This window comes from Anser anser, assembly GCF_964211835.1.
Source record: "Anser anser genome assembly, chromosome: 3".
Classification (NCBI taxonomy): domain Eukaryota; kingdom Metazoa; phylum Chordata; class Aves; order Anseriformes; family Anatidae; genus Anser; species Anser anser.
This window is the reverse complement of record NC_139722.1, coordinates 114,107,385-114,134,718: the sequence shown is the minus strand read 5'-3', so window position 1 is coordinate 114,134,718 and position 27,334 is coordinate 114,107,385. Positions and strand designations below refer to the sequence as shown.

The 27,334-nt window shown below is 42.1% G+C and overlaps 3 protein-coding genes across 11 annotated transcripts in view; 1 reads left to right on the top strand and 2 right to left on the bottom strand.

Annotated features, from left to right (window-relative positions):
- ASB3 (ankyrin repeat and SOCS box containing 3) overlaps window positions 1-10,258 on the top strand; it is a 32,038-nt gene extending 21,780 nt beyond the window's left edge. For all 4 annotated transcript variants that reach the window (XM_083832305.1, XM_083832304.1, XM_083832307.1 and 1 more), the window contains 6 exons: window positions 59-194; window positions 633-810; window positions 2,266-2,463; window positions 4,838-5,089; window positions 7,225-7,358; window positions 8,853-10,258. In XM_083832305.1, the coding sequence (XP_083688431.1) occupies window positions 59-194; window positions 633-810; window positions 2,266-2,463; window positions 4,838-5,089; window positions 7,225-7,358; window positions 8,853-9,106 (1,152 nt within the window). In that variant the 3' untranslated portion in view covers window positions 9,107-10,258. The remainder of the gene's footprint in view (window positions 1-58; window positions 195-632; window positions 811-2,265; window positions 2,464-4,837; window positions 5,090-7,224; window positions 7,359-8,852) is intronic.
- Window positions 10,259-11,764: 1,506 nt separating this feature from the next.
- Window positions 11,765-16,265, bottom strand: LOC310896850 (MAL-like protein). The gene is made up of 4 exons (XM_083829694.1): window positions 14,279-16,265; window positions 13,009-13,176; window positions 12,363-12,494; window positions 11,765-11,982 (listed from the first exon to the last, which is right to left on the bottom strand). Exons 1-4 carry the CDS (start codon window positions 14,378-14,380, stop codon window positions 11,920-11,922), a joined length of 465 nt encoding a protein of 154 aa, XP_083685820.1. The 5' UTR covers window positions 14,381-16,265; the 3' UTR covers window positions 11,765-11,919.
- A 23-nt stretch (window positions 16,266-16,288) lies between these two features.
- NPHP1 (nephrocystin 1) overlaps window positions 16,289-27,334 on the bottom strand; it is an 18,307-nt gene continuing 7,261 nt past the window's right edge. For 4 of the 6 annotated variants that reach the window (XM_083829693.1, XM_083829692.1, XM_083829688.1 and 1 more), the window contains 9 exons: window positions 26,214-26,288; window positions 25,584-25,694; window positions 24,140-24,222; window positions 23,216-23,292; window positions 22,355-22,454; window positions 21,835-21,947; window positions 19,820-19,893; window positions 19,002-19,046; window positions 16,289-16,574 (listed from right to left, as the gene is read on the bottom strand). In XM_083829693.1, the coding sequence (XP_083685819.1) occupies window positions 16,296-16,574; window positions 19,002-19,046; window positions 19,820-19,893; window positions 21,835-21,947; window positions 22,355-22,454; window positions 23,216-23,292; window positions 24,140-24,222; window positions 25,584-25,694; window positions 26,214-26,288 (957 nt within the window). In that variant the 3' untranslated portion in view covers window positions 16,289-16,295. The remainder of the gene's footprint in view (window positions 16,575-19,001; window positions 19,047-19,819; window positions 19,894-21,834; window positions 21,948-22,354; window positions 22,455-23,215; window positions 23,293-24,139; window positions 24,223-25,583; window positions 25,695-26,213; window positions 26,289-27,334) is intronic. The other 2 variants (XM_083829689.1, XM_083829691.1) reach the window with 2 other exon arrangements.

Below are 27,334 nucleotides of genomic sequence, written 5' to 3'. Positions count from 1 at the left end.
CAGATTATGTCAATTCCACGTCTGTTGTTGTTGTTAAGAATAAAAATATTTATTTCAGGGATACACTGAGATAATTAAAATACTCCTGGAGAAAGGGGCAAGCATCGAGTGTAAGGACGATTTTGGAATTACACCTTTGTTTGTTGCTGCTCAGTATGGAAAGCTGGAGAGCTTAAGAGTGCTTGTATACCATGGTAATTGCAGTCTTTTGTTTGGCTTTATTGTTTTTAAGCTTGCATCAGCCTGTCATCAGATACAATTTTAGTTCCACTTTTACACTTCATAACTTCACATTTAAATAATGTAATATAGTTGTAGTTACAGTTAGGTATGCAAAACTACCTTAATTACTTAAAAGCTTATTTAGGAATTTGATGTTGTTTTCATCAAGTGATAGTAGGAAATAATAAAACTATGGAAAAAAAAAAAGTAAGGATCATCAGGGTTTTCAAAAAACCTTCAATAGCACTACATTAGCACTGTTTTGATGACATCTGGTCATAAAAGTGTCAGCAGTAGTTTCATCCAGATAGCAAACAACTTTCATGTGTCTAAGTGCATGTGTAACCCAAATTAAGTGAATAACTTGTTTGTTTTGTGTTGAGTAATCTCAAGTGTTGAATTTATGTCAGGCGCAGACATCAACTGTCAGGCCAAAGACAGAGCCACTCCGCTACTGATTGCTGCGCAGGAGGGCCATGCCAAGTGTGTGGAGCTTTTACTGTCAAAAGGGGCAGATCCAAACCTCTACTGCAACGAGGATAACTGGCAGTTACCTATTCACGCAGCAGCTGAAATGGGCCATAAAAAGTAGGTGATCAAAAATACGTTCAGACAAAGCATTCTGGTATTAAAAGCTTAATCAACAAAGAGGATATTCAGCTCTAAAAGGAAGATAAATGAGTTCTCAAGCTGATTTGTAGTTTAGAATTTCTCAACCTTTTCATATTTTAAATGTCTGTTAGTCCCAGTGCAGTGATCAACTGTTTTGAAGTCACCTTCTAATCGGGGTCTGATCCATAACTGAGTAACTCTTTAGAAGGGTTTCCACAGTCCTCAATCAGATACTAATTCAGTTAGTGGCCATGCTATTTGTGCATTTTAAAACGTAAAGAACAGTAGCATATGATTCATTTATGACTTTAACAGCTCTTAATTAGAATTACAGTTGTGTCTGTGAAGTAGCAGAAGTAATTTTATGCAAATAATGAATTAGCTGAACCAGGAAGAAACTGAAAGCCACAAAACAGTTCCTTTAGTCCTTCTTATTCTAGCTTTGCTCAATTCCGATGAAATAAGTCACTTTTGCAGCTGAAAATCAAGAGTGGAAAGAAGTTCCTGGAGTAACGGGCCATTGTGGAAAAGCATTTGTCAGGAACCCCGTGGCTGCACATGCGTGACAGCACTTGTACTAACGATGATGCTAACTGCAGGTCTCGCAGTAGGTACTTGATCGTAACTGTTGACAGCAGAGGTTCATGAACTGAGCTGTCATTGAACTTTGGGTGTCAATTTGATGCCTCTTCTCAAACTGATGAGGAGGGCAGACTGTGCTCAGATACTGAGCTGCTTTTTCTTCATTTTATCAGAAGCAGAAGATGGGTTGGCAAAAATGTCAACGCTAGGAATGTCTTCAAATCAAATGCTGCATTCATAGCTGTCGCAGCACTACGTAACTGGCAGTCTGAGCAGCATCAATAAATTCTCGTAGCAAAGGAACTGGTGTTTACCCTGTAATTCTCATTAGCTGGGAAGGATGTGGAGGGTGAAATAGACTGATTTTTCTGCTTCAGTATCTCAGTGAGTGTTGTCGAACAGAAGGAAATACTCATTTTATTTGCAACTTGCATATTGAGTTCACTTCCAGACTTTGTAGGAGTCTAGTTTTAAATGTGCACCAGAGGTACTCTATTGTTGTAAAAACGATTGTTGGAAAATAGGAAATAAGTCTCTCATTTGAATTAAAATGTATGTATTGGTAGCCTCTTTCGAATAACGGAATACAAGATTTTAGAGGCACTTGAGTCTGTACGTGGCAGTGCAGTTTTTTCAGCCCATCATCAGTGTAAATCCATGCGGAAGCATACTGTTACGAGTCTCTGTATGAAATGACAATGGTTCTTCTTCAAAGCAAACTAAGCAGTGAAAAAACAGGTAGGGTTTTTTTCTTGAGTTGTAATGACCATATGAAAAATAACCATACATTTGAAATGTAATCGTTGCATAAGGTCACGCAGTTAAATAGTGTTTTTTAAATATTTGCAGTATACTAGAGATGCTAATACCAATTACTGACCGGATTTGTGACAAAGAAAAAGGCAAAGTGAGCCCTGTGTACTCAGCAGTATATGGAGGTAATAAAGAATGTTTGGAAATGTTACTTAAAGAAGGCTACAGTCCAGATGCTCAGGAGTGCCTTAGCTTCGACTGCAGATCACCCTTGTGTATGGTTTTCCAAAAAAAGTAAGTATAACTCTTCTATTTTGAAATTATTCATAACTCTGCTGGTCTTTTATTTAACTATTTTTTTAAATGTGTGGGGTTTCCCTGCCCTTTTTCTTCAACTCGTGAGCTGGCAGAATCAAACCGTAAGTACAACGATGGTATGTGGGGTTGTTGTTGAAGGCTCCTAGGGGAAGCTTTGCTCTTTGAAGAGAACTCCTGTAGAACATAATTGCACTTTTGTGCTTTATTTATTTAAATTTATTTTATGTGCTTTATTTTTTTAAAAAGCCTCCTTTTTTAAAGAGGCTTTATTGACACACCTCTGTCTTCTGGGAACATGACTTGATGCTGTAATTCAATACAGAGGACTCTTAATTAGCTAAATGCTTTTTGGTAAAGATGAATTACTGGAAATTTTTATTTTCTGTATGCCAGTCTTGTGCGTAAGACTAGCAGAATTAATAAGCTCAACATTATAGCTGTAAGGAGGACTTGAAAATGGAATGATAAATAATTCGAGATCATGACCCATTTCTTTCTATATCTGGTAGATAGTGCACACCCCTGGTATTCAACAGGAAATAAAATAATGCTTACTTCATAATGCAAAGGCTGTCAGAGTAGAGGAAAAATAGTAAGGTATAAGAGCCTTACCGCTCTGTATGCGTACGGTATGTCTGTGAGCTGTTCTTAATGAACTTCTTGTTGATTTTTTCCTTTAGTAATGAATCTGCTTCTTCATTTTTCTGTGGGAAATTAATTTGTGGAAGAGTGGGCTATTATTCTAAGATATCCAGATGTTGATGTCCCCAAGTTCGCCTTCTCCTTCTCCCAGAGTGATTCAGTGTATAAAATACATGAGGGACTAAATGCTGACACAGCTCAAAGCAAGATCGAGAATCAAATCTGGGTCACTTCCTGGCAGTGCTGAGCTTTGCACAGAGCTCTAATGTTTTAGATTCTAATTGAGGACAACTACCTGATACTGCTTTATGCCTTAGGGCAATGGAGAAATTTTAATGTGGTAGAGAATCCATTTGAAAACAACTTTTTAAAAATTCAGTTCATTGCTGTCTACCGTCTAATATTTTGCCGGAATTCAAGTTAGTTGGCCCTTTGTAGATAGTCCTCCTCAGGAACATTAACCTGAAGTAATGTTACGTGCCCAGTGTGCTTCGTTAAAGAAAGTATCTTCACAGAGACTTTGAAATTTTCTTAAAACTCAGATTCTAACAGAGCGTTTCACGTTCATGGATCAAAATTAGTTGCTTGTGCTGTTATTCAAATTCGTGAACTTCTGGTAGTTTTGAATTTTGTTCACTGGGGGGGGGTGGGGGGCATTAAAATGTATTAAACTGCACATTATGCAGTAGATGCAAAAATATAGGGAGATTTTGTGGCTACCTTACATTTGTGACCCATGATTTCAGTTTCTTATTCTTGATTCTTGTTTTCCACGTATGACCTGTTCTGATTTCCTTTATTTAAGGAAGAAAAATCAAAGCATGCAATACTTCAACAGTTCCAAAAACCCATCACCTGCAAACCTTCTTGGCCAAAATACAAAGATAAGAGGAGATGTATCTTGGTGCCCCGACCGCTATAACTAACTGAAGTTTGAACACAGGCGTACAGCCTATTTGAGAAATTACTTTTTGTGAGAAAGCCTGCCCTCATTTAAAATGATGGTCTTGAGGTGATATACCTATTTTCCCTGGATAAAGCTAAAGAACTAGCTTGGCTGAGATTTTGATTGCTGAACACATTTGAATATTTGTGCCTATTATAATTGGTAATAAATTGATTTTACTAACATATTTTTTTATTTTCCCAATACGCTATTTCAGTGGGTTGCAGAGCTTCCTGCAAATAGAGCTGCATGTAAACCCTTAAAATGTGCAGCCATTAGGGTGGTCCCTGAGCTGTGGGGTGCAATCATTTGGTATTTGCATGTAATTGTCTACGTAACGCACATGGCTTTTTGAAGGTGGATGAGCACAGTGCCTTCTGTTTGTAAAGGGCACTTGGCAGATGGGCAGATCGGTGGCGTGGCAATGCCTCTGGCTACAGATACCGATAAATGATGACTTTGGGTGCTTGCTGTTTAACAAAAAGTCCTGCTCTGAAGAGTTGGAAGCTGGAAGAAACCATGGGTTTCTCAGGACAGAACCAACAAATGTGTTAAATATAAGGACCAGGGTCTCCTAAACCAGTTTTGGTTTAAACTGATGCTTTCTATAAACAATTGCAGTCAGCCTGGTGTGATTTTCTTTGGGTTTGTGGGGATTTCTGATAGAGGAAGTATGCTCTCTCACTGGCAACAAGTTAAAAAGTCAGATGCTTTTCTGTGAAAAACTAATGGGATGTCCTGTTCCATGTGTGCTGCTTGTAGGTTTTTTAATTTAATTGGTATTTTTCTGAAATACGGGATCACGCTGCTTGGGATCAATTTGGGATATTGCCTGTGCCATGAAAAGTTCACATTGTTTCGACACTTCTTGAAGTTGGGCTGTTCACTGCCTTCTGGCGATCAGTTATCAGAGTTCATAAGTTACGCAGTTAAAGCACATGAGGAGTACAAGGAATGGCTGCCCCACCTGCTCTTGGCTGGTTTTAATCCAGTGAATTTGCTGTTCAGGTTCTGGTAAGCAGACAATGTTATCTTGTTTTTTCTTAAATGTTGTATGTTAATCTGTAAAGCTGTTGCCAATGCTGTTTAACACGTGCTTCCAGCTGAGAGCTAGTGATTATCAGTTGTCATGATCAGGAATGGCAAGGGTTAGGGAAGGTCTGAAATAAGATTCATGGATAATGGCTGGATTGAGTAAAACAAATGGCTGTTAGGAAGATGGCAGAATGAAGACTGTTCTATTCCTACCCTAGAGAAAGGCATCTTTTCTTGCTTTTTAAATTCAGTATTTCTTAAAAGCATCCATGTTTTGTTGCAAGTCGAGTTTCTATGTATAATACAGGAATCATAGGAAGAATTTCAAATACTGAGAAAGGTTAGGAGGGATAGGAAACAAGTGGAAGGTGAAGGTGGCCTGAGGTTAGGCGCAAAGGAAAGGGATAGAGCTAGAGCTTGTGTTAAACAAAATATTGTGGCAAAAGTATTCTTCTGTGTATAAGTAACTGCTTCGTGCTGGTTTATATTTAATTAGGCACCGCAAAGTTAAACATGTACATAAAATTATGAAGTATTTGTTACTTCCTTCTGTTTTTTTTTCCTGTCCATGGAAAAGATGCTTAGATTTGATCAACTTCATACTTCTGACTGGTTAACAAGATGATTTAAGCTCTGTAACGTCATTGCATGCATTACTTAACTGTATGAAAGGAGTACGATTTTAAGATTTACTTAGTTTTTAAATACCAATTTATATTTCAGCTAATGTTACATTGTTATGCTCTCAGTATTTTAAAAAACATTCATTTATGACTTAGTGAGATTCTCTTGTTCATTAGCATCCATGATGTGCTGAGCAGTAGAAGAGCATATGTAAAGCTGGGCATGTCTGCAGTTTTGTATATCATATTTATACACAGGAGACTAAGAGACTGCATAAGTAGAAACACTACAAGATGACAATTCAGGGAGTAAACGTGCATTTATATGATAGGAGATGCTTTTTCTTATTTTGTTATCTACAACTGCTTTTACAAAGTTTACTTTTTTGTTTAAATACCCACTTTTTAAAAATAGTGCATTTTACATCATAATCTACAGAACTGATGTTTTTGTGAGCTTAACTTCAATATTAACTATTCTGTCTTGGAAAGTAACAGGAGGATAATAGAACAATGATAGGCATAAGGTTGATTAACTGTCCCTGGCTCATTGTGCAAAACATCTGTATAATTATAAACAGGTCAGTCTAGAGCATTGGCATTTTTAATTACCAGCAGGAAAGTGAAGTCACCCTTCTCTTAAAGAAGGCCAAGCAGTCCGACCTCGCTCCTGGGTGCTTTTCAGTAAGTGTATAAAAGTTCAGCCAAATGTGAAATCTCAATGTTGGAAACTGAAATAATAAAAACTAGAAAGGACGTAAAATATTTTTGACGTGACTCTCTCAAAAAAGGAAGTGTATTAAAAATGTTTAGTATTTGTGTGTGTTTACAGCATTTTATATCTCCATTTAGATGAAAATTCAGGATTGTATATATCTAGATAAGAAGCTTTTCTATGAAATTGCGTGACTGTTCATTATGTGTAGTACTAAAAAAGCTGTTTTACCTGCTGTTACTTTAAGCCTCCTTATAAGCTCCATCCAGTTAAACTATTGCTAAAAGTTCTTCCTACATTCTAAAGAAATGAAATGTAGGAGAGTTTGGAACACTTGCAAATTTTGTTGGTTTGTTTAATTTTAAATAAGTAGCTAAATATTTGCTATGTTGGTTTTTTTCCTCAAACATGATGGTAATGCTCCTAATGCCCTGGTGTCTCACCATCTTAACTAGAATTTAGGTGTAAATTGAATAAGAAATAAGTGCAGAGAAGAGTGCTCTCTTTTACCAAGGCATTTGTATTTCAGAACAGGTATTTTTCTCCTGCAGTCTAGCTTACTTCTGAAAAAAAAGTAATGGAGGAAGATAAAATTGTTAGTAAGGAGTCATGCCGTCAGAATTACTTTGAATTTCTATTTAATGGTTTTCTATTTCTGTACTTGGAATATATATTGTTACAGATTTGTTAGAAACAAGAAGCTTTCTGGGTGTTACTTCTATTACTATATTTATGCTATTGTGTAAAGTGATATCTTACGGATTTGCGTTGTGCAGGATTTACTCTGTGAGTGAGGATGTCCTTAATTTCATTCTGGAGTTCACAAACTGGAAGAGACTTCCCCCAGCTGTCGAACGAGACCTTTCAGACTACAAAGAGAAATTCAGCTGGACTCCCAAGAGCCATTTTGGTAAGCAAAACAATTAGGGAAAAATAAGTCTCTGTATATACTGATCTCCAGGATGTAAGCGGGAAACAGCTTTTTGTCCTAACGCATGAATGCAAAGAAGGTCAAATAGTCAGTAGATACTGCTTGTCCAGAAACTGGGCAGCAGAAACAATAGTTACCTAAAACAAGCAAACAAAACATATCTGAATGAATTTTACTCATTTCATTGTTCAATTCATAGATCATGTGTTTGAATTTGGGTTATCTTCTCCACTTCAAATTAACAAGCATGCTATAAAATATGGGCAGCGACTGTAAGTTAGTACTGCATCTTCCTAAAGATCTTCTTCTGGGAAGATTTAAGGGAAGATTATCAGTATTACTTGGTTGCATTTTCTAGACAATATCCCACTGACTTTGCTTTTAAATTTCATTTGTATTTCTAACAAAGTGTCTATCTTGTCTTGGAAGCATTGACAGTAATTAAAATAAAAGCCATCTATATCATCACACTAAATACCTGTAAATCTGGAAGTTCATTATCACTCCTATAATTGAAACAAGGTCAGCCAAAAAGATTCAATAACAGATTGTCCAGTGCTTGATGTGTTCACCTTCCAGAAAAGCAGCTTTAACACGGAACTTGCACTGTGACCTATACATTATGTTACTGAAAAACTGCTCAGATATGTTAGTGACTCGGTTTAAAGCATATTCTTCTTTAAATTGGCTACAATAATTTTGAAAATGTCTAAATTAATATTATTAAATAAGACTTTCTTTGGAATATTTAACGCTAATGAGGATATATTTTTGGAGTTTTAAAAAAAAAGGCTTTATTTGGGGAAATTTATTTGGAGTTCTTGTGGTTCCTTTGCTGTTAATAAATGTATTTGTGTTGTAATAGTATTTAATACCCTGTAACCAAATAGTAATATTTGTAACTTAAGTATTACATGTATTATATTTAATGATATAATAATATATTGTTACTATTATTATTATCTATTACAAATAGCAATACTAACCAAACCTGCAGAGAGGAAGAAGGTGGGAAGACAGTTTGTTTTCACTTTTTCATTCTTTCAGCCAAGAGCAGTCAGGGCAAGCAGGCCAGCTGCTGTGCTGAGGCTTTCCCCCTTGAGGAGTATTAAGTATTCTAACTGGGATAAGCTGGTCGTGTGAGTGAGCACAGGAAATTAAAAATGAAGGGTTCACGCTGAAAAATTCAAGAACTGACATTCATACCTCCACCTGAAGGCTTACAAAACGTATAGTCCCCTAAAGTTCTGTATTTCAATAGAGAAGGATGAGTATGGCAGGTGCATAAATGATTGCAGTTAATATTATAGCAAAAAAGCTGATTGTAGCAGAGACATGTCCTTCACAGTCAATAATTCTGCCTTGTTACCTGGCTGAGACTGGGGGATTTCAGAGGGATCTATGTAAACTAAGTAGACAAGCAGTGTAATCCCATGGTTCTGTTCACCGTTTGACTTGTTTTGTATTTCTCAGCCTTCATTCCTTCCCTGTCTCACCTGTGTCGTCTTGAGATCCGGTCCATTTTAACGAGCGAACGCCTCCGATCGGACCGGTTCATCCGGGACTTGCCGCTGCCGGCCTGTCTCCAGGACTACCTCCTGTATCTAGATGTACTGCGGGTCAGCGCTGTCCCAGACCAGGAGGATTGCCTGGGGCAGAGAGAGGAGGCAGTTTACTCTGCCACCACCTCCAGCTCTGAAGATGCAGAGAGGAGGGACAGTCTGTAATGCCAGCGCTAGCTGATGGCACTGCCAGCGACGCAAGGCCGTGGCCGCAAGTTTTGTAAAGGCAGTTAGCAGGCACCAGGGAAATACTTCTGTAAGTAAGGTTGCAGAAGTAAGTCTTCCCATGCTGCAGTTTTATACTATATTGGGATGTTTGTTACAAGCTCTATGATGTGCTCATTTAAAAAGTCTTCTTGTAGCCTTCTAGGTCTGCAAATATTTTCTGATTTTGAAAGGAAGTGTTTAACTCTTGCAGAGTAAAATTAGCTTGTTCAATGAACAGAGCTTATATAGTAGCTGAAATCTATTTGGTCAGACACTGTTAATAGATACCACATTCTAAGTACAGCATATACAGTACAGTACAAGGAAAACAATGGTGTATTATTGTTGTTAAGTTGTATGTTGGGGAGTAATCTAGCTGAACCAGAGGTAGAAAATTAATGAGAAAGGGTAGGGTTTCCTAAATAAACTTTTCCCCCCCCCTCCTTCCTTGTTCATCTGTATTCAGCACTTGGAGAGCTGTTGTTCTTTTATCATCATTTTCAGTCATCTTTGAGCACCTCTTCCTATGTCACTTCCCTTGGAACTGTTCATGCCTGTCTCCCCACACTGTTGCTTTTAGTCAATATTGTTGTAGTTACTGAAGAGCAAATCATTGCATATGAACATTAATAAGTTAACATGATCCAAAGTCAAGGGATTTGTTTGTATCTCTTACTCAGTAACTAATACACCAATTTCTTTAAAACTGTTTACAACCTTGATTTAGAGTAATAATTTCTTAAGAATATCCCTTACACCTCAAATATGTTTACAGCTAGCACTGAAGCCTACAAGAGCTGCAGCTATAATTTGGAGAAATAGTTGCAGTTTTCTGCTCAAATTTACTGCAGGATGTAACTTTAACTTTTGTGTTCTTTAGTAACAAACTGAATTATAAATGAGATCCTTTCCTCTAAATAGAATTTCTTGCATAAAATCTGATTAACTTGTAGTGTTTGTTTTTTTTTTTACAAAGCTGTATCAAACTGCACACTTTCATTATTAGAGTACAACACATTTTGCAGCCATTATAAACTAATTTTCTTTGTGTTAGCAACTACTTCGCTTAACAAAGGATATATGAGAAAATAAAAAATACATTGAAGAGTTCTTACCGTTCTTGTGTTATTCTCAGTCTATGCGCCATCCATTCCTGACTCGGAAAGGCGCAGCTATGTCACATCTCCAGCCTTCCAGTTTGGTGAAAATGTCCATGGGAAAGGCCAAGATAGCCTCTCCCTTCTCTTTGAAGGAACTTTCCACTTGAAATACCAGGAAATTCCCACTTGGAATGTGGGGAAAAGGCCCCCCTCCCTTTGGAGGAAATTCCACCCTTTTGAGAAAATTCCTATTTGGATTGCTGGGAATTTCTTCTCTTTGGAGGGAAGTCTCATTAGGAAATGCCAGGAAATTCCTTGGTCATGGCCAAGGAAATTTCCACTGAACACCAGGAAAATCCACCTCCTTTTGAAGGAAATTTCCCTAGGAACTATTAGCTATTTCTCCCTTCTTGTGAAGCCAATTCCCCCTTGGGACACCAGGGAACTACGACCCCCCCCCACCCCCCCTCCCCCCCCACCCTTTGGCAGACTTTCCCATGCAAAAATCCCAGATGTCCCCACACATGCACAGTGGATGAAGTTCCCACTTCAGGTAATAGCTGTTTCCCCCAGACTTGGAGGACGTTTCCCCTGCGGAATACTAGGAAACACCCTTTGGCTTTGGAGAAAATCACCATCACAAATGTGAAAAAATTTCCTACACACTTCAGGGGAGAATTTCCCCTTGTAATGCCAGGAACTCCCTCCACTTGCCATGCCCGAAGTGTCCGGTGCTCACCCGCCCCTCCCAGCCCAGCTCCATGGTGTGATGTCTGTGCAAGGGCCGCTGGAGTATGCCCTGGGCAGCAGCTCCCTGGCTGTGCGCCGCTGTCCCAGCTTGTGTCAAGGTACAACAGCAATTACCTTCACCTGGGGCACTGGGTGCCCTCTACACTCAGCAGCTTGTAAAGAACGCTCATTTCCCATATATTGTGGCACCCTGCCTCTGACCTTTGAGCCTGCAGGAGGACAGAAAATGAGATTTTCTTTGTTTCCAAAGGCTGACTATGTACCTAGAGCTGCATCTGCTCTGGCCCTGCTCCACTGGGAGTGGCGGGGCTGGGTGACAGCTCCTGGTGGGGAGGTGGCGCAGGGTAAACAGGAGCAGTTTTATTGCAAGGGCAGTGCCGCTGGTCCAGCATCTCGGAAGGAGAGCAGGATTGCAGAAATGGCCTAAAATGAAGAGATTTCCCAAGCCCTTTGCTTTCCTTTTACTTAATTTGCTAGCCTGGAGATCTGGCTCTGGGCACTCTGGGTGGCTGTTGCAGAGGGCTCCACAAGAAGGGGACGACTGGCTGGGGCAGGAGAGCAGGGCAGGGGTAGGGGGAGGCCCCAGGGGGCAGCACGAGGCACTGATAGGGGCTGCTCACCCTGCGCCCTGCCCGGCTTCTTCCCTGCGCTCACCGGGGTCGGGGGGGGGGGGGGTTGGCTTGGAGCCCACGCGTGGTCTCCCCTCATGTAACCCACAGACCCTGATATGAAACGTCCCCACAACCACAACGACATGACACCAGTGTACAAAAATCCTGCCTTCAATAAAGTGGAAAAGCAACCACATCTCGCTGGGGTTGGTGGAGGTGCTGGCATGCCTGCGCGGAAGCCAGCTGCTGCACACATGCTCTGCGAAAGCCTCATCCTGCAGCAGGGAAGCTGACACCGCCTCCGCCGTGCTCACTGGTAGTAGATGCTGAAAGCGTGGAGGATGTACAGGAAGGTCGTGATGAAGGCAAAGAACTGCAGGACAGAAAGGGCAAAAGCTGGGGTCAGCAGGGCTCCCTGCAGGGTGTAACTCCATCATCTCACAGTGCTCTCGACCTTGGGAAACCTCCAAGCCTAGAGCTCTTTCCAAACTCAAAAAAGAGGCAAAGCCCCCAACTTTCCCAGAGGAGGCAGCTGTGCAAAGCTGTCCTGAGCTGCTGAACCCCCAAGAAGCCTGTGCCAGCTGCACAACGTGATGGAGAAAAGAAGCCGAAGCTCTAACCACCGTCTGACACTGCTGGGCTGGATGGGTGTGGGTTGGAGCACCTCTGCCACAGCTGTAGTGTTTGCTCCTGCTTCTCCCTGTGGGAGCTGCAGGTGCTAAGGCCCGCCCGGGTTGTTCTCGACTGACTCACCGATGCCGCGCAGTTGAGCTGGTAGTAGTAGAGCGGTGATTTATTGTCGAACTCAGACTCGATTGTTGCATTGGCTTGCAAGACAGCAGCACTCATGTATAGAATGGCTGTGGCACCGTGGTACAAACTATCCTGCAAAACAAGGGAGTGATGGGGATCAAAAACTTCTCGGCCTTGTCTGTCTCTCTCCTGCCCTGAGGATAGGAGATGCCACCGTCCATCCTCTGCACACAGGAGTGCACAAAGGGGACAGGCACACCTGGGCAGAGACTGGAACCAGGCATTGCCTGGGCACTCTGCAGCACACCGAACCTCCTGATGGCAACTAAGGGACCCCATTTCCCAGTGGGAAGCACAGGGCCCAACCCCAGGCCCGTGTTCACGGGGACGAAGGTGGGACTATCACATCCCGATCTCTTCCCTTTCACCCTGCCATTGAAAAGGGGTTGTGTTCAACCACAAGCCACACGTAGCAGTGGCACAGCAAAACCTCCTCCAGGCGTTTCCAGTAAAGGCCTGGCCATGTCCCCAGGGAGGAAAGGAGGAAAGGGATGTTTGTTTGCAATGGGCTGGCCAACTCATTGCCAGCTGCTGTTACCAGCTGCTGCTGCCCACACCATCGGCCCCTTTCTGAGCCCATCCTTACCAGCACTTTCCAGTTGTTGCTGTTTCTGTGAAAGCCAAAGATGTAACTTAGGAGGAGCAGCAGGGAGATGAGGCAGGAGGTGAGGGATACATACATCACCCATCCCTGCTGCAGCGGGAGAGAGACGGAGGTAGCAGCAACAAGGATCCAGACCCAGGTCCCGCAGAGCTGCCAGGGAGAAGCAAAGGCACCTTCCATGAGCACGCGATGGGGAAAGTCCCTTCTCCTCCCTGGATCCCGCCTCGTCTCCCTCCTTCCCTCCCAGGCTGGCCCCAGGAAGCCCTTCATCTTTGGGCGGTGCAGCTGCTATGCAGGGCATCCTTGGGCTGGCAGCAGCACCGCCAGCTGGCACAAGTTTTCCCTGAATGCTCTTGGGAAATGCCTCAAAACTTTTCTTGTAAAACGGAAAGAACTGCTGCTGTGTTCGACACGAGGAAAAACCGCACCCTGAGGGCTTTGGCAAAGAAGCCAGAAAGCATGCGTTTATCTCGGAAACGTGAACCACCAATGTCAGCCCAGCCCCACCCGCACATTAATAACCTGCCTGAAATCACAGCACGAGGAAGTCATCTCCGAGCTTCACGTACCAGCCCAGACTGAGTCGCTTGCTCTGGATCCACCTCAAGTATTTACTATGCAGAAACAGCTCACAGGGCTATCTGGCTCTGCTCCCCCTGCCCTATGCCACACCAGCTCTGGTGGATAAAACTCCTGCTTTGCACTGACTGCGCCCACGAGGTGTGAGTGGTGTGTGCTGCCAGCACCGGGGCTGCGGCTACCAGCTACTGTGCCGTATGTCAAAGTACAGGAGCAGCTATTGCAGCCACTCGCACCGCCTGCCCTCTGGACTCAGACGCAGTGCAAAAATGTATGGAATTTTACAGTTTCCAGGCAGGTCGGCTTCTTGTAAAGTCTAAATATGAAAAGCAAAACTCCCTTCATTTTAAGCAATTTCCAATTTCTCTTTGCTAAGTAGAGCTGCTTCCGTTCCCAAGGCAGGCAGCGCTCTTCAGCCCTTCCTAGCCCTACGGCAGCTGGCAGCCCCCTGCACAGGCTCCATGTGGTGCTGGAGCTTATCTGGTCCTCAAGCTGTCCCAAGAACAATTTAACCACAAAGACCAGCTCTGCGTGGCCAGTATAAGCTAACGGAAATGAAATTATTTCTCATGAAGGCTCTTTTCACGATCCTCCTGAGGGCTACCCCCAGATTTCTAAGCCCAGGACTCCCCAGAGCCGGGCATTACAGCGCGGCAAGGCTCGGCATACTCACTATCTCCGGTAGGATGAAGGCATAGGGAACGGTTTTGAAGATGGCTGGTCCGGAGGGCACGGTGGGCTGCGTGGTGGCTGCAGGGGGACACGCCGATGCCATCGCTCCTTAGCTGAGGCCACTCCGCTCGGCTCGCATGTGTCTGCGCCGCGCCGCTCCCCAGCGGGGTTTTAACCGGCACACCCGCAGGGACGTAATCGCAGAGACCAGCCCAGGCTGGCACCACGCTGCTTCCTCCAGCTGAAGGAGTCCTCAGCAACCCCCTGGTTCTCTCATAACACACTCTGCTGCCAGCAAAGTGACGGGATGGGCTCACAGCCTGGCTAGCACTGCCACTGGCAGTAGCATACAGTTAGTTCAGCGTCTTTAATGGGAGAAGAAAAAAATCCCACACCACACCAGCGCAGAAGTTTCCTGCAATCCGATTTTGTCCTTGGCACTTGTTCAAGTGTGAAATATTTTTGTTTCCGCTCTTGCCTCCTCCCCTTTTTGCTCAGGTTTCTGCTACTTGTTCACGTAAGAATCCCCCACACCCATGGGATGCGTCCAGCCCTCGAACACTTACAGCCCGCCACAGCCTTGGCAAACATTTCTTACAGACAGCTCAATGCACCAGTAAAAGACGGAAGAGTTTGTCCATCTGCTCTTAAGTGTCCAGAAAGGTCAGAAGGACAGCAACCAGGCCAGCCTTAATTTCCACCTCCTGGCAGATGCGCTTTGGATTCAATGAATGCACTATTCTTTCTGCCTCACCCACTCAAGAAGTCTAGGAAATAACTGGAGGAATAAAAAGCCGAAAGTGGTCTCTCTGCCTCCTGTGCTAGAGTGGACAGAAAGACCCCGCTAACTCAGGCAACTCTGCAGCAAGAGGAGGGAGATCCTAGTAAGATACCACATGTCTGTTAGAAGAGCCAAGTTATGCCCTAGGAATTTGGCCTCTCTGCTAGGCTCCTGAACAAGGCAGAAGAAAACCAAATCCATGATGTTTCTGATCATCTGAGCCCATCGTAGGCCAGGGGGTTGCACTTTGCAGGATTTCTGAAGGCTCCAGTTTACAAAAGCTGCCAGCGACGACGGCTGGCCTCATGTTCCACACAGCATGCTTCAAACTTTGAAAGGCCTTGTTTTAAAGCATTTCACACCACACAAAACTAGCGACTGCTTTGGATTTAAATCCAAGTGTACTTGGTGCTGCCCACCTCACTCAGGCACCGTGGCAATGTACCCATCACCACAAACAAAGCATCCAGACATTGAGGCACTGCAGCACAAAGAGAAACCAGATTAATGACTCTGTGCCAGGAGTGAGCAGCACTCAGTAAGGACCGTGGTTACAAACCGCTCAGGAAAAAGAAACTTGAACATCCTGATGGGTGTGAGACATACCCTGCAGCTCACCAGACTGCACACAGTGAGCTAACCTATGCTATAGTCATGCATATGGGAAACGCAGCATTCCCTGAATTCTCACCACCTTTTATTTGTACTAGGTGGGGTCAAGCACATTCCTGTGAATAACCCAACCTTTTCCTGAGTGAGAACGGAAAACAGTAAAAAGTGCTAAATAAAGAGCAACCTGCAGCCTGCTGATTGGACAAGAGGTGACTTTTTTCCTGACCTTGTTCAGCAGCATTCTTAAAGATCATTGCTGTTTTTCTTGCCTGTGCCAGTCCACTTGGGTGCTCTAACAGGGTCTTTTGCTCATCTTGATCAAAACAAAATTGGAAATTATTGGCAGCTGCAGGAGAGGAGTAACATACTGCCTCAGCATTTGCTAGGCTTCAGCACAAAACAACCATGGCTACCACAGGTACACGTACCAACAGACAACCATAGCCTCGTCTGACATTGCAAAGGGGAAAATATAAAATACAATTCTCATTAGTTGAAACAATAAAATTATACTAGACTGTCTCAAAACATTACTGTTAAATGTGCTAAAATATTTCGTAAAACCCAGATAGTACACAATTTTCCTTTGGTATGAATTCATCTATATTGTTACCCCATAATCCATTCATGCTACAGGATTGTTTTCCCTCGTTTCTCCTAAGAAATCATAGGCCAGCTCTGAGATATCAAAGGCTTTGTGGGTATTTTCTGATGACAGCAGGGACTGGAGTGCACCATCATTCTCTCGGCTCTTTCTCAAGAAGTCAGCGATCACCCTCCAGCGAGAGGCTTCAGATTCCTCCTCAGCCCACTTGTAGCTGGGGAGGAAAGTGGACTGGAGGAGAGGGAAGACAGAGTCGTGGTACACCAGGACAAACAGAGACTTCAGAAATTCTCGATCTCTCTGTGAAGAAGAAAATATTTGAAAGCATTTCCATGAAAATGTGCAGCACTGTCAAGCACTTCTTAAGGAGTATTCTACAAAGGAAAAACAAACCCAAACCACTCAACTAGCCCTCAGTTCGCAGGTTAACAACAGGAGGAGACCTGACCTTAAACATGGACCTCAAACTCAGCACCAGAACTACACTGCATAAACCATAGATCAGCAGATCTGCTCTCCTACCCACCTACTCTTCCCAGCGACAAAAAGCAGTGATATGCAGCCAAACCTGCAGATGCTGCCACATCTGAGCAGAGGACACTTGTGATGCTTATCTTGCCAGTCACAACAGCTTTCACACACCCCCCTGGGGTTTCTCTGCTTTTCTGCAGAGAAAGTCTGAACAAGTCACCCAAAAGCATCATGAGCTTCACAGGACACAAAGATTCCCCTCACCATCCTCCTACCTGATTTTCAGATAAAATCTCTCACTGCAGTCTGCCTGCGGCAGCATTACTCTGTAGTCTGATACATTAAAAAACATATCTTGAAGATAAATTTCTTTTCAACTTACTACAACCCTTCTCCCCCTCCACCCTGGTGACCTATGCTGAAGCAGCCTGAACTACCAGATTTGCTCTTGGCCCTACCTGTGATCTTGTAAAAGATGGTTAATTTAGGTTGGGTGAATAGAGGAAACAGCACACCAGAAAGTCTAAATAAAAAGAGCTAATGCCACTCTTTTATTAATATCTAAGCATTTAATATTTTAATATTAATTCAACTAGTCCTAATGACAGCTCCCTCATACTCCCTGGTTACATTTGTAGTCACACCCGTTTGAAATAAAAGTCATTTTGTTAGAGACAGTGGAAACCCTTAGACCTCTGATACACCAAACACCTCAAAACCTCCCCGATTTTGAAATCATTTTGGTTCAAGCCTTCACAAAACTAGAAGATATCTTTGCACTTTCTCACTGCTTTGCATGAAGTGGCTTGTACTGCCAATATTACCACAAAACAGTCACCTCATGGGGGTATTCGTATTTCTTCCCCAAAACACCAGTGTATGAAGGCTTTCCCCTAGAGTACACGATGGGACAGTTTGCTAGGGCCCCTGGGGGAGCAAACGCATTCTCCCCGCCTTGGAGGCCCAAGCCCCACTCATTTCTCTAGTGCCTTAGGCAGAGAGCTGCAACAATCCCATGCTTCTCGCAGCACGCAGGAGGCAGGGCCATTCTGCAGGTGCTGTTATTTCACATTTTGAGAGGACATTCTCTGTGTGGAGAGAATTATATTTTGACATGTAAAGGCCTGTTTGCAAAACCTAGGGTCTAAGAATCAGCCTGGTCAATTAGCAAGTACTGAAAGATCCTGACCACTTCAAACAAGCAAGATTTGTATGCCTCATTTTCCAAACACACCAGAAGACACCCTTCCATGCAAGGAAGACAAACACAGAGCACAGCCTCCTGGAAAACTCACTGACCACTGAAGCTCTGCCAGGAACGCCAGCAATATGACTGGCATCGGCACCTCTTTGCTACCCCTGGGAAGATGAACAATTCACATCTCAGCAAAGGATTTAGCAGCTGAATGTCATAAAAGCATGCAAGAAGAAGTAAGAATTAGCTGTCGTGCCAGGCAGCAATCCTGCCATGGGAGTGGCACATGACAAATCAGGTAAAACTGGATGGTTCTGGGATACTGAGGAGTTATTAATTCTCTGAGCAGATCAGCTTACATTTTGGATGAATGGTCTTGAAAAAGCTGCTCTGATTCAATGGCGGTTTGTTTTGTTTGCATAAATGGAGAGATCTCTTTGCGTATCTATTTATTCAGTAGCACCCGCGACGAATGAAATAACCTTATGTTGCTCCCAAGAAGCAAAGTGCCTGGGATCGACACCCAGCACCTTGCTCATTCAGTTATCTATAGCTTCTCTCTGTAGGGAGGACAGGAGACAGCACAAGACACAGCTAAGCCTGGTGACATGGTCTGTTCAGTTTGTCTGCAGAGCTGTCTACATGCCAAAATGGGAGACTACTGACATCAGGAGACTGCAGAATTTGGAAGAGGACTGGATGGAGCTCAGAGGTTGGAGGAGGAAAGACTGTTTTGCAGACAAACGCAGCCCCTTTTATACCAATGGCAAGTTTTCACCAGCCCAGTGTTGCAAGCACATCATGAGAGAGAGCCACATTGGGGTACAAACCTACCACATCATCCCCATTAACAACTGTATAAAAACACTGAGAATAAAAGTTTTAAGTTAATTTCATAGTCCTCCTAGTTTGCTGTTGCAAATATAGTAAGAAATGTTTATTTAGCATATCTACATTTTCTAAATTTATGGTGAGAGGAACAGTTAACTAGCAATAACACTGAAATAAAACTAGCTTGAATTAGATCTAATATATGCCAAGAAAAAGCAGTAATTTGTTACCTTCTCTGATCTCTTCAGATTTCTTTCTCTATCTGCCCAAGCACTCTGAAACAAAATAAAAAATATACAATATATAAAATCTGACTGAGATTGCAGAGATCTAGAGAAGTTCCATTGTTACCTGCAGAAATCTCTTACTGCATCTCCACAGGAGTTTAAGCCCCTCTTGCAGTCCTGCTTTCCTTATATTCCCCATTCCTCCCTGGTGCTAGTTTAGTTAATTTAAGCAAACAGCCATTCCACTAAATTTTACAAATGCAAGGACTTTCAATTATTTTTTGAATGAAAATATGAGATTTTCAATTATCAGAGCCATTTAAACAAAATCAAGAGATCCACTTCACAGAAAAATCAATCACAGCTGAGGTTGATTCCTTCCACCCTACAAGCATGGGAAAACACAGCACAACCCCAAAGACTGACAAGTTTCAACAGCAGTATCCTTTGGGCAGAAATAAATCAGCTGTTGTTGTCTGCCTGAAAGGGACTGCCCTGTACGTAAGTGAGCACTGTTCTGCAGCTGCCGGTCGGATCCAAGTCAGCTCCTACCTGTCAGGAAAGCAGCACTGCCATAGGAACGGACAAACATTCAGGCACCTAGTCCATGGGCTCCCTTTTGAATGTGCTCAAGCAGTCTCTTGTAATTTGGAGGGGCTAAGGCACAAGAGATCTTCATGTACTTGAAATTAGTACAGCTTTTCTGCTGTTTGGCTTTTCCATTTATCTTTTCACGGGCTAAATAAAAAAGCTCAAATTTTGCAAACTACCTGGAAATGTAGACACATGGGCTGTAACTGAACACTACGTAGATAACATACCCGCAGTGCGTCCATCAGGTCTGGCTGATCCATGAGTTGAGGGAACGTTGCTAAAATAGGATTACAGATTAAATCTGGAACAGAAAACAAACACATTTAAGGCTAAGGAAGAAACAGGATGGTTCCAAAACAGAAGACCATCTCTGCCTAGGAGCAATCCCCTCCCTGAATATTTCAAAGAGAAAATTAGCTGTCACAGTGCCCTAGAGCAGCAGAGGAGGTAGATGAGCTCTCTAGCAACCTCATTCTCCAACAAGAGCTTTCTACAGCAAACTCCGAAGAGCTGAGACACGGTTAACCAGAGAGAGGAGATGCACCAAAAAAACAAGTGCTGGTTTATTAGGAGAAGCCAGCAAGGAAGAGCCCTTACTGATTTAACCCAAGGAGAGATTAAGGTGTGCTTTCCTCATTGCTGCACCTGTCTTTTTTATAAACATCTGAAATTGTGATGCCTGGTTTGGATGTTATGAATAAACACATGTTCATTCTACCTTAATCTGGCTTGTGTTGTGTGTGATCCTGAGATAACTGGATAACAATCGCTTTTTCAGAACAGGGCAGGCATTTTAATTTGCCTATTTTTAAAGAGTTTTAAAAGTTTTTAAATAGGAGCAGCAATTTTCATTTGTTACATCACAGAAAATTGCTACCAGAACAATCTTTGAAATGTAAAGCCTTTAAAACATTTCATACCGAGACAACCCAAACGGAAGCAATTTACTTCCAAGGGAGGTCACCAGCCTGATTTAGTGTCCTACGTTATAAAGATCAAATAATTATAGAGGATCTCAACTGGCCTTGAAACACCATCATTTTCTGTTTCTCAGTGATGAGTTTAATAAATACAGCATAAATTCATTAAAGGGTCTGACTTTCAGATACCGAATATTCAGGGCGTATATTAAAGTTCAGGAAAATCAGGAAGAGAGTTAAGTTCTGAGCATCTTTGAAAGATGAACCTTTAATTCCGATGCCTCAGTATGGTATTGTATTGATTGTAGGTTAAAAAGCTTAGCAAGCACACATGCATAATTCAGTCTGGAGAAGAGACAGAGAAAGCACAAGAAAATTATTTTGCAGTATCAATATAAATTCATCTGTAGTACAGTTAAGAAATATATTTTTTTTTCTGTATTTCAAGTGTGATTTTAAAATAAAGACTACAAACTATTACAATTCTGCTGAAGGAAAAATATGGAAGGAATGAGACTTCCAAAATAAGAGCAAGACAGAGTTCTAAAAGCAGAGCTCTTACACTTCTCTCTTCCCACTGCATCAGCCAATAAGTAAATTAACAAATAAAAAGAATAAAAGAGAGTGACTTCACCTCAGTGACAGAAACATCTGCCTAATCCTTCCTATAACACACAAGAACAAACATCCACTAGAAACGAGTGAGTAAACCTGTGAGCATGTCTAATCTCTCATTGCACAGGTGATGAGAAGGAAACATTTCTCTTCCAAACAATTTTACCTTTTCTTTATTTATTAAGACAAAAATAAAATGTCTTTGCCTGTCCACTTGGGCTTTTTGGGGTGAAAGGGCGTTTCACTGAAGACACTTCATTCATACTTGACAGAAAACAAAACTATTCTTGTGGTTTCTGCAGCCTGCTGTGTGAACTGATGCCAAATAAGGCAACGCATTAGGTGTGAGTTGAAATATTACTAGTTTGAAAGGCAAACATACCGAGAGGGGTATTAACAGCAAGAAACTATTTTCTTTTACTAACAGGGACAACAGCTTTCAACTTGCTCCCACAGCACCTGCAGACTGAAAGCTTAAAACACTGAAATCCTCTACGGAGGAAGCGTGACTTCCCAACCATGCAGGACAGGTGGTCAACCCCAGCACTAGCAGGTAACAACATCTGAAGAGTACCCCATATCAACGAGAGTTGCTCCTGCAGACCCCTGCTTAATCCTACAAAAGGAAGATTCTGGATAGAGCAATTCTCTTTGAGAGACCGATCTTACTACTGAGCTCATCCCTACAACACCAGTGCAATTCTTACCTGCACTTTGCATGTTTATTCTGTCTTTCAGGAGTGCATCACTAAGTATTTGTCGATAAAATATCAAGAGATGGATGTAGCACATACTGCCAATTAATGTTTCTGGTAGCAAACTATTGGGAAAAATAAAAAAACACACAGTTGAGATTTTTATTCAAAACTGCTCCAGCAAAGCACTGTTCTCCAAAACTTGAGAATGATGACAGGTTTGTGGGGACACCTGTATTAGCTCATATTGGTGTCTCCACAAATCTATTAACTTCTGAGGGCATACATTGATGCAGCTGTAACAGCCAGACTCCTGCTGTTGCTATTTTTAATTTTATCTAGTTTAAAGCTTTTTGCTTGTTTTCAACAGAATATTCTAAGCCTCAAACAGAGATCAAATGTAATATGCAGCTGACACAACCCTCATATTTTCTATAGCCAGTATTCCAGGGAAGGGGAACACTTCAGACCTCTGAGATCATTCTAGGCTGAACTGTGTTTTGATTTTACAGCAGCACATAAATATACTTACTTCAGGATGTCTTTTGACTGCGTGCTTAATGACCTCAGTTTTACTAGAAGCACAGGCTGCTTTTTGAGTGTTATAAGCTGTTGAAGAACACTACTGCCTGCTTAAGAAACAAACACCCAGGATGAAATTAGTCATTTTGAAAGAACATTAATAACTGTATTACAAGAATGAACATTTAAATATGGTAAAAGATGTTTTTTTTTTTTTTCTGAAACTGTAATGGTTTAAGGATTGTCTAAAACTCAGGAGGAATTGAATGCCTGATTTTTTTTCTTTATTTTCCACCTGTATCAACATTTGGTCTAACTAAAACTACCTGGGACTAAGGAGTCCCACTTGCTCTCCACTTGCTTGCTCAAACTCCTCTCTGCAACTGTCACCTCTTCAGGCAAGCTGGTTATCTGTTTTTGCTGAGCTCTTTCCACCTGGCTCAATTCCCTGCTGTAGTTCACAGCATCACCTGTAATCCCTGCCCCCCTGCTGTGCCAGGTGCTGTGGGACAGTGACAGACACACCTTGCCCTTGCTACGGAACTCTTTAGACCAATATTACTGCTGAATCTTGTAGCATCACTCCACAGCCAAGAAGTGTTCAGTGCAATTAAAGAAATACCCAAATACATTTATCAGAAATAATCCTCAACTTGCAAACACCGTAAATTACAGAAACATTAGCACCAACAGACAGTTCTAAATCTGAGCAGCCCTAACAATCAACTCTCTCTCATGCAAATCAAGAACACCAAACAACACCAGGCTGTGTTGACTGCATGCTAATAAGAGCCCTGTCTGAGCTCTGCATTTTGGGAATTAGGTATAATACGCATCATTTTATTTATGAAATGTTTAGGAGAAACCAAACCTCTTCTTGATATTGATGGGTCTACCTCAACGCCTCTTTCATAGGGAGTACCACCATTTAATGGCAGCTCATACATCCTGTGAGGGAAGAGCAGCGTGGTTAGAATAAAACAACACATGGATACATGAGACCAACACGACTGCTCTCTGAGAAAGCGAGAAACCTGCTATCTCAAAGAAAAACCTGACACAATGCTTGAGGTTTTGGCTAGTACTTTATGTGAAATGAGTACACCTAAATACTAAGTACCCAAACCTCTAATGATAAATTGGAAGCTTGTATTACATTGGGGAAACTAGCCAATTATTTGAAAAGAAATTAGCAACAACGATTCCTTTCCACATGATTCCAACATTTTTCTTGTATGAAATTTAGCAGCTGCTTCACTGAAATGTTTTTGAGGAATCATGGCTAAAGTATCATGAAAATTTTCAATGCTGAAGAATAATGTAAGCCCAGTTCTGTCAAAATTAAGTCACTGTTGAAGTAAGCATGCAGTTTCACTCTCTAGAGTAGAATTAAAAAGGATGTTATCACCTTCAACTTTTTAAATGTTTTTATTTCATATAATAAGGGTGTTTTCATATAAAAGGGGAGTTATTTAGACTTTTATTTAATTCAGACATTTCTATAGTTTTTAGAGTCCATTGAAGAACATTTTTAAACGCAGGCTAACTTGCAACATTTCAAACTCAAATGTTGAGTCCAGGGAGCACACTTTAGAGGAATGCACATTGGGTGTGGAAGTGGGATCAACATTCGCACTGGAAGACCCAGTACAACCTGCATATTAGACTGGATTACACCTGTCCATATCAATACCTGCCCATACTAAACGCAAACTTTACTCATAGCTTAAAATGTATCTATATACATACATAAATACAGAGAGAGAAAAAAAAAACAAACACATAATAAACTTACTTGGAAGGAACAGGCATTCCATCAGAAGTAAAAAGCTTCTGAAATGCCCAGCCACAGCTTAGCTCTCCTCGTTCACCTGTTGACTAGAAAATAAAAGAGGAAGGTAAACTTGAGCAGCTAAACCAGGATGAGTAACCGATCACAAACAAATATTTAGAATAATCCCATAAAAATTATAAAATGGTAAAAGCCCCAAATTCATGGTAAGCAAACACTGACTATACTACATTTAAGATAAACATATGTATATCAAACATTAGAAAGCTTTATTCCCAGGCACTGGGAAATGGAGCTGACCCTGTGTGCCAACCCATCCATTTCCAGGTATGTCCCAGGTCTGCTGCATGATCCTGAGGGTACCACTGCACCTTCCAGGATCTCAGCTTGAACAAATACAAAGTGAGGGCAGAGACAGTTACTTTCTTTTTAAGTGGTCTGATGGATGAAGCAGAAATAAAACCCAAACCCACAAATAACAGGTAGGAACTTGCACGTACTCCAGCCTTCATGCAACCTTAATCTCTAAACAGAAGCTGACAACCTGACGTCCTGACTACTCGAATTAGCATGCGGAGGGCCATTACGTCTGATTAGGTCTCTGTGAACCGTCACTCACGAGCATGTAGTTCATTGCCAGGACTTGCATGGTCCAGTTTCCTACAGATTCAAAATCTACTTATCCCCTTTTGCAACAATTCTGCATTCCTACTATGCTATCAGCACGTCTTTCTCCCCTCCACATTGCCACAGGGACACTTCTACCCCAGGTTCCTACAGGTGTTAATGAAAGAGAAAATACAGCAAGACCCCTATGGTAAGTTCTCTAAGTTTTCAGATTTCTGTTTTTCAGAATTTTCCCAAGTTCTGCCCACCATTTAATACCCTGCTTGCTAACAATTGTCATTACCACATTTTCCATCTTTCCCTTGATTTACTTGACTGCCAAAGCTTATCTGAGCAAGACGGTGACAGTAATGAAAAAGGCAGCAAGACTTGAGTCAATCCTGTAGACAAAGCAGCTAAAATCTTTCAGAACAGGAGCTCTTCCAAAAAGCCACCGTTTCCTCCAAATACTAGTGTTTCTTATCCCTCTTTTTATTACCATAGTTCTTACAGGGAAAAGTGCTTTACCATCTATTGTATCACCGACCATTGTACTTTAAGAAGCATATCCTGGTTGGATGGAAGGATGCATCTCTATCAACAGTGTTCAAAATATTTAAACAGTTAACTTTTTCATTTCCAAACTACATAGCACAAACTTCACTCCCAGATGCCAAAATGAAGACAATCATGGAATAAGCTAGAAAAAAATTCACCTAAATTTCCACTTGGATCTCAAAATTCACAGCTGAGATACTACAGCTTACAACTGAACACCGGACAGCTGATTCACTTTAGAAATGTGCTGGGAATGATTTATTCTGTAACTGTATACACTTACATTGCGAATATAAGTGATGCCAAGTTCAAATAAGAAACCAGTGTCTGAAGACGGAGAATTAGACCTGACAAAACAGTCACCATCCAGCAAGCTAGGTAAAATGCCTGTTACCTAATACAGAGGGGGGAAAAAACAGTGAATGTACATATTAAAACAAAAACCCTCTGATTTCTAAAGGCAATTGAACACATCACTCATTTACGTAAGAACTCAGACACGATCCCACTGCATATAAGAGAAAATGAGAAGTAGAGAACCAGTTCCATTTGAAACCATTGTTCTGTTTATTCTTTATCTTGTCACAAACCACAGCTATGTTGCCAAGGTACATTTTCTGTGATGACAAGATATTAGAGAACCTTAGAAGTCAAAAAGGAATTAATTCTCTGTGAAAACACAGCAACAACTGGGGTAAAACATGGTAACAGTACTGCTGTGAACGTGGTTCTGCACAACACCTGAAACATGGGACAAGGCATGTGCTCTTTTTTATTTTCTGCCCGTTTATTTTGGTTGCAATATATATTATTTCAACAAGAATATCAGAAGTAACAGACTGTTAAATAAGAAGCTGTAAATAGACACCGTAAATAGTTAGTGGCTATATGACTTCCTGAGTGAGATACCTACCCTTGGAGAAAAGGTCCACATTTGGGGATTTTTAGGTTGCCATGTGGCTCTCACTGTATGAATGTTACTCAGTACCTAAAACATGACAGTGGGGAAAAATGCTAAGACAAGTTTTTCTGCATATCTACACAGCTTTAAGAAACTGCAGTATTATCTAAGATTAATCCAACACTCCACACGCAGCACAGGTAAAAGCACACTTGCTTTTCAAATTTATCAGACAGTTTCAGTTTAAAAGGCTACAGCGGAAGGCAGAATCATCAGCAGCACTTTCCAACCATTCCTGCTTCCTATGTACCGGTATCAGTCCCTTTGCCTCCAAGAGCATTCGGCAGAAGGAAAACTACCAGACGGTCGGCACCAGATTATTTATAAAAAACTGCTCTACACTCACACAAAGGCACAGAGGAACAATGGCAGGTGGGAAAATCCGCGTGTGACCCTGACCCAGCTACTCCCAGGCCCATCACAGGGGAGAAATGAGCCCAGACAAGGCTCACCTCCACAAACGTGAAGGGCAAAGAGACACAATGGCAGGTGGGGGAACCGAAATTATGGATGCAGAGAAATGGAGCCCCAGACAGCCCTGGGAGGGGCTGGGGCGGGGAGCTGGGTGTGATGCTCCTGAAGATGAGTCACCAGGAGCGGTGCTGGATCGCCTGACAGACTGAGAAGGGTTGCTGCTTAAGGCTATGAGACTGCAGCACACAGGCAAGAACGTTTGGGGACTGCACATGACTTACTAGGGGATGTTCAGGGGAGGAACCAAAGGCAGAAAGAGGGGGGGACCAGGGTGGTTTGTGGAGCAAGAAGGGTGGGAAAATAGAGGGATAAGGGGATAAAAGGGTGTGTTTGTGAGCTAGCTGGTATGCATGTCTGGCCATGCCCTGCACCTGATCGGTGCAGTTTGTCCTGTCTTCTCATCAAACTCTATTTCTAACTCTTTATTTTCTTTGTGAATGGGCTTTCTATTCTGCATGCATGTGTATGGAGGTCTAAGTGCCAGCAAACAGAGGCAGGCCACGTGCTGCAGGGAGCTTATGTCTGTGGTGACTGCTGCTGGTGAGGGGGACGGTATGTACTTCAGTGTGCAACTGCACATATCAAGCCAGACTAACTGG